We start from the raw sequence: 13,701 nt of genomic DNA, 5'->3' as shown, positions 1-13,701 counted from the left end.
TAAATACAATTTATGCTTGAAAATATTTTTTTTATGATGTACACATATTTTTATATTTGAATGAATTATTGCTAGAATATCATAACTGTTAGTAAAAGTAACAATTGATGTGCATCTAATTATATTTTAGGGGAGGTGGTTCTTTGTTAAATATAGTTATAAAAATTAATAACAACGATTTATATTAATAATGATGTATCGTATTTATAATTTAATTGTTGTGTATGATTATATCTAGTAAAGGCAGAGGAAAAAATCAGCATTTATTTCTACTTCTTAGACTACGTACGACTAAGCTTTTATTTCCAATACATGAAACAGATTCTCCAAATGTGGTGACATCAACAGACACTGGGAACGTTATATAATAGCATCATGAAGTGAGAGATCATAAACAGTGGGAATCAAACACAACTCAGTTTCCCTTCCAACGGCCATTCCAAAGTGTTCAGTCATATCCAAATCATCAGGTTTCATGTTATTTGGGAGTTCCCAGTTGAAGTGATAGAGTAATCGAGCCAGTGGAAGCACAACGCTGGCTAAACCAAATGTCATGCCTGGGCACATTCTCCTTCCAGCCCCAAAAGGTATAAACTCGAAGTTATTCCCTTTGAAATCAATTGAACTACCTTCAAACCTCTCTGGGACAAACCTTTCAGCATCACTCCAATATTGTGGATCTCTTCCAAGTGCCCATGCATTTATCATGATTTCAGTCTTTACTGGTATGTCATACCCGTCAATGTTGGTTAATTGATTGCTTTCTCTAGGGATCAACAAAGGAGAAGGTGGGTGCAACCTCAATGTTTCTTTGATCACACACTTCAAGTAACTAAGTTCTTCTAGATCACTTTCACTGATTATTTCCTTTCCATTGAATGCTTTTCTTAATTCAGCTTGTGCTTTCTCCCTCACTCTTGGGTTTTTCATCATTTCTGACATAGCCCACTCTATTGTCGTTGATGAGGTATCAGTTCCAGCAGCAAATACGTCCTGCATGAACAATAGAAATATTTTCATATAATCTTTTGCATAAGGGAAAAATAATGAATTAAAACGAAAAGGGTAGTTCAATAAAATCGATTAGTTAATTACACCATCAATTTGATAAATAATTTTTGTGTAATGTGATTTTAATTTTTATCCAATTATTAAATTATAGCTACGTATTGCCATATATATATATATATATATATATATATATATATATATATATATATATATAATGGCAACTCTAATTTAATAGTAAGTTTTGAAATATATTTAGAGTATGTTTGGATATATGATTTAATTAAAATTTTATATAATATATTTTTTAAAATTATGATTTATATCATAAACTTAATTATTAAAATTAATTAAAAATAACTTATTTTAATATGTTATGTAAAAAAAGTATAAACATAAGTTTAAAAAATTGAGAATTATGAATTATTTTTATAAATTATTTATAAATGTGTCCTTATTTGATAAAAAATCATTGAACATATTTTGACTTACACTAATGTATTATGTAAACCGATCTCTCTCTGTACGCTAACATCATTAGTAACTCCGCGATTTTAGATGTTGGTAAATATTAAAATGCAGCAGCTATGTGCTTTACGTAATATTATTCAAGCATTTCAAAAGTGTTGTCAGCTCCTCATAAAGACAGTTGCTTGTGAACATATATTAAGAAGTATTTTTCTGAGAAAAATGTGCACTGTGTAAATATTTCTAACTATAGTCTTGTGACGGTAAGTTAGATTTGGTAGAATTAAATAAAGAAAAATCAGTTAGTGCCTTAAAATAATGATTAAATAATAAAAAAAAATATTTTTTGAAAAACTATTATTAGTACAGCTTCTTCGAGATATTAATTATAATGCATCAATATGCTTTTTAATAAAAGAAAATCATTTTGAATTTCTGAATTAATATTAATTAATCAGACACTTAAATTTTTGAGTTCTGTGTCATGGTTACTAACCCAAATGACAGCTTTGATGTTATCGGTTGTTATTTGGATGTCAAGGCTGCCACTTTGTTGGATTCTCAGAAGAACATCTACAAGATCTTCTTGCTCTACTTCAGTGTTGGCTTCTCTTGCTGTTGCATGCTTTTCTTTGTGCTGTCTGACAATCTTTTCTAAGATTTTATCTGCCCGCTCGTGAATTTTCTCGAATTTGGGTTTCACTCCAGTTAGTATATGAATAGGTTTTATTGAAGGAAACAAATCAGCCAGTTCAAATCCTCCTGTCATTGCTATTGATTTTCTGACCAAAGATACAAATTCATCTTGGTCCTCAGATTTGTTACCAAATGCTGCCCTGGAAACAGAAGTACCTAACAAAGAGAAAATTCTGCTGGTAAGGTTGATTACTGAGCCTGCTGATGACTTAATTGATTCTATGAATTTTCTTGTCTCATCTTCTCTAATATAAGAGAAAGATTGAACCCTCTTGAGACTTAGAAGCTCTAACACACATATTTTCTTCATTTGTCTCCAGTAGTCACCATATGGAGCAAAAGCAATATCTGTTGACCCATAGGCCAAAATTTGAGGAGAAAGAAGTTGTGGCCTTTGCGCAAAAGCAAGATCATGGGTTTTTGTTATCTCCTTGGCCAACCTTGGTGAGGATACAACCACCATAGAAATTTCACCAAGCTGTAGGTGCATGAGAGGTCCATATTTATAGGCGAGTTCTCGGAGAAAATGATGTGGAAGTGAACCTGCTAGTGCTAATTGATGCAAGTTCCCTATGAAAGGAAATTTCCTTGGGCCTGGGGGCAATTTGTGATTGGTTTTTGGCTTGTGACTTTTAACAAGCCAATGATACAGCAAGAACAATAAGAAGGTAATAACAATGGTTAGTAGAAATTCCATTGCTATAACACAAGTCTCAATAGTCTATTGTTTGCTGAGAATGCTGAGATACTGCTTTCTATTTATAGAATCTTAAATCTACAAAAATAACAGTCTACACATTATTTTATTGTCTTAGTTGCAATTTTAATTTAAAATGTGTGTAATTTTAATCTTTAAAAATGTGAATTTTGATTAAGTCTAATCTTAATGTTTATGTAGTCAACTTTATTTAATAAGACAAGACTTTAGTGTAATTGTGTATAATTTTGATTTTTAATGTTTTTTTAGTTAATTAAGTTTTTTGTTGTTATAATTATACAAATTTAGTATTTATTATTATTATTTACCAAAATTTTTTATTTATTTATTAAAAATATTAGAGGTTTGCATTAGAATTGAAAGATAAAATAATTTCAAAAGTTTAAAAGTAAAAAGATTAGTAAAAAAAGTAATAAATTGCGAAAGATTTTATAAGATGTAAGTGTAGAATTTGAAGAGAAAAAAAAATTGATTTCTTTTCATTGGAGTGAAATTTAATATTTTGATTGGTGAACTTTGTGTAGAAAATAATTTAATCATTTTAATTTATAAAAGATTTGAATAGAAAATAAAAAATTGAGAGTTTTAGATTAAAAAACAATGAAAGATTTGAAAAATAGAGAAACTCAATAATTAATTTTAAATAAATTAAAAATATTAAAATTGCACATTCAAACTAAAAGAAGAAAAATATAATTAAGCCTATTTTATTTTATTTTTGGTGAAAATCTATATTCGACGAAGAATAGAACGAGTCATGGGTATTACATAACTTTTTTCACAGTGAAAATGACTTCTTCTTTTTTTTTTCGTTCCAGAAAGTTGTGGCGAAAACCAGCATTATGCATATTTTAATATTAGGGCAGATTTTGAATTTAGGTTCAATTTCAGTTCTTAAACATTTAAATTAGATTAGATACGCATCATATGCGTTGCTTCATTGAATTTTGTGTTACATAGAGTTCTATTTTGATCCTCTATAAACTCCTTAACGCATTTCATCATTAATGGGTTAAAGATAATCCATATTTTTTTATCAGATTATAAATGATGATTTGGGTGGAGGGAGGTTACTTAATATTTAATTAAGGATCTAACTCATCTAAGAAAACAATCAAGTCGGAACATATGATTTTGTTGAAAAATTTAATTATACATTACCATCATATATAGCTTAAAATTAAAATCATTTAAATAATATATCCTGTTCTATTTCACATTGAGTGTCAAATTTAAATATTTGTACAATTTAATATTTTTTATATAATATAAAATCAACTAATCCAAAAGTAAATATATATTTATATTTTAAAAATATATTATTCATTAGAATAATATAATTAAATATTTATTATTTTTCATATAAAGTTTTATAAAATTAATCTATTTGATAAAAAAATTAAATTAATCTTATATTTTATAAAAGAATATTAATATAAAAATTAAGTGTGACATCTTAATATGAAAAATTTTAAAAGTTTTTACTCTCTTTAAGTTAAATAGAAAATTCAGATTGAATGTGAGTGTTTTTAGATTTATAAGAAAATTCTTTCCCATATATCTATTTTTTAGAATAATTTGACTTACTCCATATTTAATTACTCAATAAAAAAATAGAATGAGCCATTTAAAATGATGATTCCGGCCCATCGAAAATTAGAAGGTGAGTCCAAAGAATATAAGGGACTTTTAATGGATGACGTTTTCGATTAACGAGAAATTCTATTTGTCTAAAATCAAATAAAATAGTATACACTGTTATATAAAAGGTTTTTGCCTTTTATGGTATGAAAGATAGTCATATTATTTGTATACATTTCGAGATTCTAATTTATAACTAAAAGAAAAAGAAGCATAATTATAACAACTTATTTACAATATAATCAAGCAGCACGGATGCATATGTATGTATTTATAAAATCAATACAATTTTTAAATACATTAATCAAAAGTATGTAACATTTATTTCAATAATATATATATATATATATATATATTTTAAAATGAATTAATTTTTAATAATTAATTAAAAATATATTTAATACATATAAAATATAATATACATTAAAGACTATTTTATTTTTTCCTTTTATTTAATTACTCGATCCATAAATGTAATTAAGTACAATTTTAAAAATAAGGATAGAGTTAATATTATAATAATTAAAATATAAATTAAGTAGTAAAATGAATTAATTTTTTAATAAGTTAAACTTAATTTATACTTCTTTAATTTTTTAAAATTTATTTATTTATTTATTTATTAAAATTTGAGAACATAAATTATTTTTAACATATAAAAAAATTTATATTAATTTTTTTCTTATTAAGATTTTTTAAATGTATCCAAACGGAATGAATATTATAAATTGTTAGTCATATTCACGGTATCGTTCTATTTATGTTGATAATTATTTATATCTTAAATTCTATCCATAGTTATTTCGTGGTAGGACCATTAGCAAAGAAAAAAAAGTACCTATTGTTTCGATATTGTCACTTTGTGATGATATAAATAAAGATTAAAGTAAATATTAACCTGATATTTTATTTATTTTTAATTTCTAAAAAATATTTTATATATTTTAGTCTGTAATATAGTTTATTTACGTTTTGGTTCTTTCTTAAAAAGTATGTATAAAAAAACAAGGCTAAAATATAAGTAAACTTAGCATATTTAAAAACTAAATTATACATATTAATAATATTTTTTAGAACTAATTAATTTTAAAAAAGTAAAGATAAATAAAAATGTCATTTTTAAATATTTATTTCCTTGGAAAGGATATTACTAAATGGAGAGATGACATTTACAATCATAGAATAAATTTTATTTATCTAAATAAACAAATAGTTTTTTTTTTACTTTCTTCTCTGCGTTTTTTGAAACGTAAAATGTCAAACGCCGAGCCAAATCATTCAACTGTCAAATATCGTCAATGGATTGAATTACAGATTTTTTATGTACCAAAGAAGAAATACCAATTTCTTCATGTTTCTTTATCAATCTCTCGCCACTAATCTTATTTTTATCTAATACCTTAACTAAGATTATATGGTTAATAAAGAAATATTATACTACTCTTTTATAATAATATATGAAATAAAATTATAAATTTTTAAAATATCTATAATAAAATATAATTTTAATGAACAAATAGGTTTTGATAAAGAACTCAACTTATTAATTTGAAAAATATTGTTTATTAGCTTATTTTGATTCCCGGCCGTAGTTATTTTAAAACGTATTCTTTTAAATATAAACATCCACCATCATAGTTTGAAAATTTCTGTGATGTGCTTAGTTTTAAAATTCAGAAAGTTGAAATATATATAATGCAACTGATTAAAATTATATTATGAACAATTATAAACAAAAAGTAGCATATTTTAATACTAAACTACATTTATTTAAAATTTATTAAATATAAATAATTATAAGTTTTTAAAAAGAGTATAAATCCATATATTTTAAATAATAATAATATAAAAAATAGTATAATTAATTATTAAAATTCTATCATCACTAATATTATATTTTTAATTAAATTTCTAATATGTACCTAAACACACAATAAGGCTTATTATATTGTAAATTTTTATTTGAATTCATTAGATTCAATACATTAATAATATAATAATTTCATAAGAATATATTATTTATTAATTTTATTGATGATAAAAGATATCAGTTATATATAATTAAAATTGACATTATTCAAATTTAACTTTTTATCATTTGTATATATTTGCATGATTAATAATATTAATTTTGTTTTTAATATTATATATATATATATATATATATATGAGTATAATAATGAAAAAAATTATGAAAAATTAAAAAGTAAAGTTGAAAGAATTGTTTTTAATCTAAAGCTTATTTAATTATGTAATAAATTAAACACAACATCCAAAAAAAATAGACATTGTAAAATGGAGAATATATTCCTAAAATAAAATTATACAATAATGGACACAATATTTTTTATACTTACCATCGTATCATTCACTTAATCACACATTTTCCCCTTTTCTTTGTACATCTTTCTCTATATCTCTTTTGTTCAATAATAGTAGTATATATTATTTTAATTTTTCCAACTACACGTGATAAAAATTTATGAACAGAAATTTTTTATTAAAAATAATCAAATATCACAAAATTTAATGCATTAATAACATTAAAAATTGTATTTCTTTTTTTAAAAAAATCTTATCCGATAAAAAAAAAAAATTGTAAGAATATGATATCTCTTCTAGAATACTTTAACCTAGCGGGGGTAACCCGTTGTCCATTCTGCAATCCGAAATATCAACATCCTCTGTTCTCTTCTCCATGAAAACAATAATTGAATTGCTTTGAATTCAATCAAGAAAAGGTCAACTTAATAATACATCGTAATCTCAACCCATATTTAATGTTTTCAAGCAATGCTTAATTGCTCAATCAAGTAACCCTGACAATATTTGAATATACTCATGTTCGTTAATCATTAGTCAGCTAAATGCAGTCAACATATCGATTATATTCAACTAATATGTCATGACATGATCATCATTCATCGGTATCAAACGAATCTTCTTTCTTAGGCGGCTTATTCAATCCCATAGCCCTGACGACCATTTCTACAAGACAACAATGATAGATTACTGAGGGCGGAGTTTACATTTTTCTTGTGAGGGCCAGGAATTATAGTGTAATTGAAGGAAGCTAAATCATAATAACAATATTTAAATGAAAAAAAGTATTCAATAGGGAATAAGAACAGATATGAGAATGAAAATAAACACTCCCCACATCCCAATGTCTTCTATTGTTTCACTTATGCATGTGTGCTCACTCTCACTAAGGACATCAACTTAGTACTTACTTGGATGTCCAAGTACCCCTTTGTCCTCTAGACAGCATTCCATTCATCGTAATGTTCTAGAACCTTCCAGAATCATTTCCACGTATTCACCGTCCCAATATCTAAATTGAATTTTCTACCACCCCCCTTGTCTACAATCCCAAAATAAGCAGGAAAAATTGCCCACATGCACTAAATATCACAGTGATATCCATATTGATGTCAAACAGAAACTCAGATTAAAGGTTCACTTTAATTTTGAATAAATTATTATGTTTATTCTTTTTAAGAAAACAACAGAACACTTGTTAAAAAAAGTCACAAAGGCAAGGGCATGACCAGTATAATAAAGTTCTGGTCATATTTATATATAGTAACATAAATTTGATGGTTGACATAACACTAATCAAACTTCATATATCGTATCTCTACAATTTAACTAAAAGATGCTCAATATTCACAGAAAAATGGGGAAAATTGTAATTCCTATGATTGTTTTAGGGCGGGGCGGGGCGAGGGTTTGATCGAACTACCGATTGTGAGCCTAAACTCATTATGGGTAATGCGTAAGCTGGATCAATCGGTTTCAGTCCCGGATATTCAAGAAGTGAAAGTCCTGCAAGAACAAACAAATCATCTTCAGCATCCTGGGTTTATAGTGTAAATGAAACTAGAAACACATTAATAAAAGAACTGCGCTGTCAGACAGGGACAAGATACAAGATATATGATCAGCATTGTGCTAGGCACCGAGAGTTTGCACATCCAAATAGGATAATTTTATTGATAGAAATTTTGGATGGAACCAGAATTAGAGTTCTAGCAATAGAATTCACAGGCCTAAGCCCTAACAGTGTATGTTCCTCTCTCAAACATATGCAATTGATAAACTACCCCTAACACACACAGGGTTTCCTCCTTTTCAAAACACAAGGAATAACAATCTGATACCTTCCTTCCCTTTTACAACGCTGTAACACAATTCATATATCACTAACTATCACATTTTGACCTATAACTGCTTAACACGAAATTAATATAAAAACAACTGCTTAGTAAGTTCCTAATACAGAATTATTACTGCCTAATTCAGAACTTAGCTTATCACACTATAATGGGGACAAAGTGATAGAGATGAAGACTATATCAGGATAATCTGAATGCATGGGAAAGGAAGAGGTGAGGTGGTTCCCAACTTCCCATATTAACCAAGGGAACCGCAGATTACAAGATTTTAGCACAATTAAATAAAAACCAAATAGAAGGGAAAAACAAGATAAAAAGATAGATGTCATACCAGCCACACCGAAGTAAGTATGAAAGACATCCACAGCATCATCTGGCCTGTCTGAAATTCCACCATTTTCTGTGTCCTTACAGTTTCAACATGCACAATATCAGAGATACTAACTTGACAATAGTTAATACTCCAAAAGAAGAAACAGAAACTTGCAGATTTATAAACACAGAATTGACGTTCAAGTAACTAACCTGGCAATCTAAGATAAACTTTATAAGTTTATCTTTACTGATCCAATGAACCCTATCAATCATGGTCAGGCTAGAAAGAACCCACCATGAGTAACAGACCTAAGATGATATAAAAGCTAGTAAGAGAAACTGAGAACTAGAGTATCAAAAGCAATCAACTTAAATTTGAAAAGATTTACTCACATCAGGGAGTTTCTCGGGCCATTCATACCTCCAGATTTAACTTGTCTCTCACATAACCACCAACCAAGTAGGTCCTTGTCAACAAGATCAAGTGACCCCGTTAAGGCAAGGGCCCCTACACAACAGAAAACTGACAATGGGAAAAGTAAATATCTTACAAGGATGCTTCAAGTCTACAACTCATGTCATTCTTTCATTCAAAATTCAGAAAATAGAAAAATCAAAATTGATTTATTACATGCATTCCTTGGGAGAACGATAAGCACGATACATTGTATCAAATTTTATTACTAAAGGATTTGGCAATCACAATTTGGTTAATGAGTTCAATGTAAACCCTAGATATAAAATTATACAAATTTAGATCTAAAATGGGTAAATTTTATCTGCAAAAGGAGTACATTTCAATCAGGAAAATTACCGACCTATTGAATAATGTAAATACTAGGTGGACATAGCTAATACTACTAGCTGCATTGTAGTTATACACTTAATTATTGCACCCAAATTCTCTTTGTAAATAGACTTGAGCAGTTATTTAAAATTTTAAACTACAGCAATTAGGTGGACCCAACATACTTTTGTATTCCCATTCAGTTGGTTTCATGTTTCTTTTTTTCTCTCATTCTCTATTTGGTGTCAATTGCCACTTGCCAGGGGGGGAGATCCAAGCTAATACTATCTGAGTCATTTCAGAAGTTTCAGCCATCATCCATACATCCCACCATTGCTTCACTCAGTGTTCTGTCTAGGACTACGTAACCTTCAAACCCTTGGACCTTAAACCCCACAATCAATAGTCATCTTCAGATTCTTCCAATCAGTCAAAGGACGTCTATTGATGTCCCATGCACCCCTCACGCAACATCTTTTCACTGTAGCTCTCACACACCAGCACGTAACATAGCAGCACTTGCTTTGCTTGCTCCTATTCAGTCATCACTTGGCTAAACCAGATTAACTCTGTTGTGTCAACAACGATCAGGCATTTTTCTTTCCTGCTAGGCTGGCTGCAATGATTTCCCCATTAGTGATATTTTGTACTTCAGTTTTGAGTTTCCTTTAGTCCAAATGGTCAAGTCTCAGCCTGGGAGCCAAATCAAAGAGCATTTTCTTTCCTGCCACTGCTAAATAGATGTTTGTGGGACAAGGTGATGCAGAACAGATGCAGCTGATGTGTGATAATCAAGCAGCACTACGCATGATCTCCAATCCAGTTTTTCATAAAACAACTAACCTACTGAGGTGGAAGATCATTTGCCTACCAAAATGACTAGCTAGCAGACATTGTCACTAATTCTCCCAAATTTCATCAAATTATAGTTAATATAGGTTTGGTTGATATAATATGCACTATCCAGCTTGGGGTGAATGTTGAATAATATCAATTGTACTGCAGCTTTACTGCACTTGTACTTTCTTTGAAAATAGACCTGTAAATGACAATATAAACCCAATATACTTGCATATTCCCATACAAATTGGTTTTCTCTCTTTCCCTCTCATTCACTGAAGTTTACATAAACAACTTTTTGTGAGTTGATCCTATCGGACATTTTTATTTGCTCTTTTGAGTCTAGCAAACACTTCTACAAAAACTCATTATTAGTTTAAAAAGAAAGCATAAATTTCCATCTTTGAAAATTTCCTTTTTCTGCACATCCTGGTTAGAAGTATAGTAAAAAAGCATTATGTGTCTTAACCTAACACCTTCAGTTTTTGGGATAGTTAGTTCATGACAATCCTAAATAAACGTTTTAGCATTTCCACAAATAAATCCTATTCACATCTAATCCTCAAATACCACAAAAAACAATCAATTACTGAACCATCCAAAAGTTAAGGTAAACATTGCCAAAACAGAGCTCCAAATTATGGATGTAAGCCTCCTAAAGAGATTATCCAAACAACATACTTTTATTAACCTCTTAGAGTTAAAGGATTATTGTGATAGTATTAGTCACAACTCACAAATCACAAATTTGAATTATTAAACTAGAAAATATCAATTAAAATAAGATGGTGACTTTTAAATAATAAATATGATATTTATCTACATTATTCCCCAATTGTAATATTTTCACTACAAGAAGATTTCTCCTAATGAAATATTGTTTTTAACCCTCTCTTAGTATATTGCTTTGGATAAAAAGATTCTTGAATCCAAAACCTTAAATAACATATTCAAATTATGCCCTCACCACATAAAGCACTCCCCTCAAGTGGGAAAGAAATAAACAACACAAATTTCGAAGGGAATGAGAAGTACACATTGAGTAACATAGGGAAATTGATAATTAAGTAAAGACCATGCATAATATAGGACATACTTTGACTAGCATGAGATTCCCCACCAGGAGTGCAACCAAAACCACCATCCATATTTTTGCAGCTTATAATGTACTTCACAGCCTTCTCCACATTGATTTTATCCAAGCGATGTAATATTGATAGACAACAAATGGCAATATATGAGAACCTAAGACAAATAAGTCGGTGAATTTTAGTAAAAAATAAAGTAAGCTCTTATACACTCGGTAATCAAAATGGACCTTAAGAAAATACCGTGTATCAACTTCACCCCACATATCCCCTGAAAAAGATCCATCTTCATTTTGCAGGCTGACAACATCTGATGTAAATATTAAGAAACACAAGATCTAATATACTTTGCAACTTATTAAATTTCACTATCATAATTTTAGAAACTAATCTATCAAACTGTATCGAAAGTCATACTAATTTTTTTTATGAAACATAGTAAGCCATTTAACGACAATGCCAACTAAAAAGCTACATATCCTAATAAACAGAAATATGGTAGTTAAAAATTTTGCAAAAAGAACAAAACTTCTCCAATACCACAAAACATTTGCGAATACAGATTACAGAACCTTCAAAGCAAGCCAATATGTGTGCAAGGATACAATCTGTCACCTTATCTACATCAAGAACATCCATCCTATCAAAGAGAGCCAACACCTGCAGAGCACTTAATGTATACAGGATGTGTGAATCATGTCCAACATTTCCACCAAATCCCCCTTCATAACAACAAATATCTCATGAGACAATTATCCATGTCACTGACATCATAAAAAAAATTGTAATTCTCAGGAAAGTATAAAACATGGAACAACCTGATTCATGCTGACAACTCATCATCCATGAAACAACCTCATTAACATCCACAGTGTCAAGCTTTCCTAGAAGATCCAGAGTAGTCAATCCCCAATATGCCCCATTCATTCTTAGATGCTCCATTACCACAGATTCAAAATTATCTTTCCTCAGGAAACCAAAAAAGGTATATGAAAATAGAAAAATGAAGAGCCACAGCATATAAAGCATAAAAGACGAGTTTTTGGAAAAGAATGTTAAAATGGGAAGCACACCTTTTCAACTGATAATATATATTGAATATGTTTGTCAGCAACAAGCTCTGCCATCTCGCGAGTAAACTTTAGCAACAACAAAATTAGAAAGATTAGCATTAGAATCAAAGGTTTAAGATAAGGCATAAGTAAAAGTGAATTGAAAGAGGAACAGAGAGAGAGTGTGAATATCTCACATCAGTTGCAGATTGTGGCACAGAGAGAGGAAAGATTGATTTTGTGATGAAGGATGATCCAGGCACAACGTTAGTATTACTAAACACAACAAAAGATCGGTCCTTTGAAGTTTGAATTGGAATGGGGAATAGTGGTTGGATGGTGAGTTTCAGACCTTTTCGCTAAGAAAAGGGCTTTTTTGACTGTATAGACTACGCACTACTCTCTTCAACTTCCCAATTTTTATTTTAATTAAAATATATATTTGATCATAATTTACACTTATTTATAAATGATTTTTGTATTTAAACATTGTAAGCTCTAATTCTTGTCCTTCCTTAATTTCTGATAAAAACAATTGTATATAGTATTTTTTATTAAAAATTGTAGTATTAATTGTATATTAAACTTGAATCTTGAAAGTATGATGGCGTAAAAGTTTAATAAATAATTTTTTTTTGTCAAAGTTTGTTTATAAATAAAGAATAAAAAAATATAATAATTAAATAAAAATAATATATGGTAAGAATATAATAAAATATTATTATATTTTATTTTATATGAGAATGAAAATAATAAAGTAAATAACATTATATCAACCTATATAATATTTGAAATAAAAAATAAAAATATACATAAATTATATTAAAAATAATAATTTTTTTTATTTAAATTACTATAATTTTAAAATTAATTTTTTATTTTTCAATAGAAATATACATAAATGTTAAAA

The 13,701-nt window shown here is 28.4% G+C and overlaps 1 protein-coding gene and 1 pseudogene across 1 annotated transcript; both read right to left on the bottom strand.

Moving 5' to 3' along the window:
- Positions 1-360: 360 nt before the first annotated feature.
- On the bottom strand, positions 361-2,872 carry LOC113870279 (cytochrome P450 71D8-like). The gene is made up of 2 exons (XM_027506868.1): positions 1,973-2,872; positions 361-993 (listed from the first exon to the last, which is right to left on the bottom strand). Exons 1-2 carry the CDS (start codon positions 2,867-2,869, stop codon positions 361-363), a joined length of 1,530 nt encoding a protein of 509 aa, XP_027362669.1. The 5' UTR covers positions 2,870-2,872.
- A 5,457-nt stretch (positions 2,873-8,329) lies between these two features.
- On the bottom strand, positions 8,330-12,866 carry LOC113868761 (annotated as a pseudogene).
- Positions 12,867-13,701: the final 835 nt, after the last annotated feature.

The sequence above is a fragment of the Abrus precatorius genome, unplaced genomic scaffold, assembly GCF_003935025.1.
Source record: "Abrus precatorius isolate BTA unplaced genomic scaffold, Abrus_2018 Scaffold6, whole genome shotgun sequence".
Lineage (NCBI taxonomy): Eukaryota > Viridiplantae > Streptophyta > Magnoliopsida > Fabales > Fabaceae > Abrus > Abrus precatorius.
The sequence above is the reverse complement of the archived record's forward strand: the minus strand, read 5'-3'. Positions and strand labels throughout refer to the sequence as shown.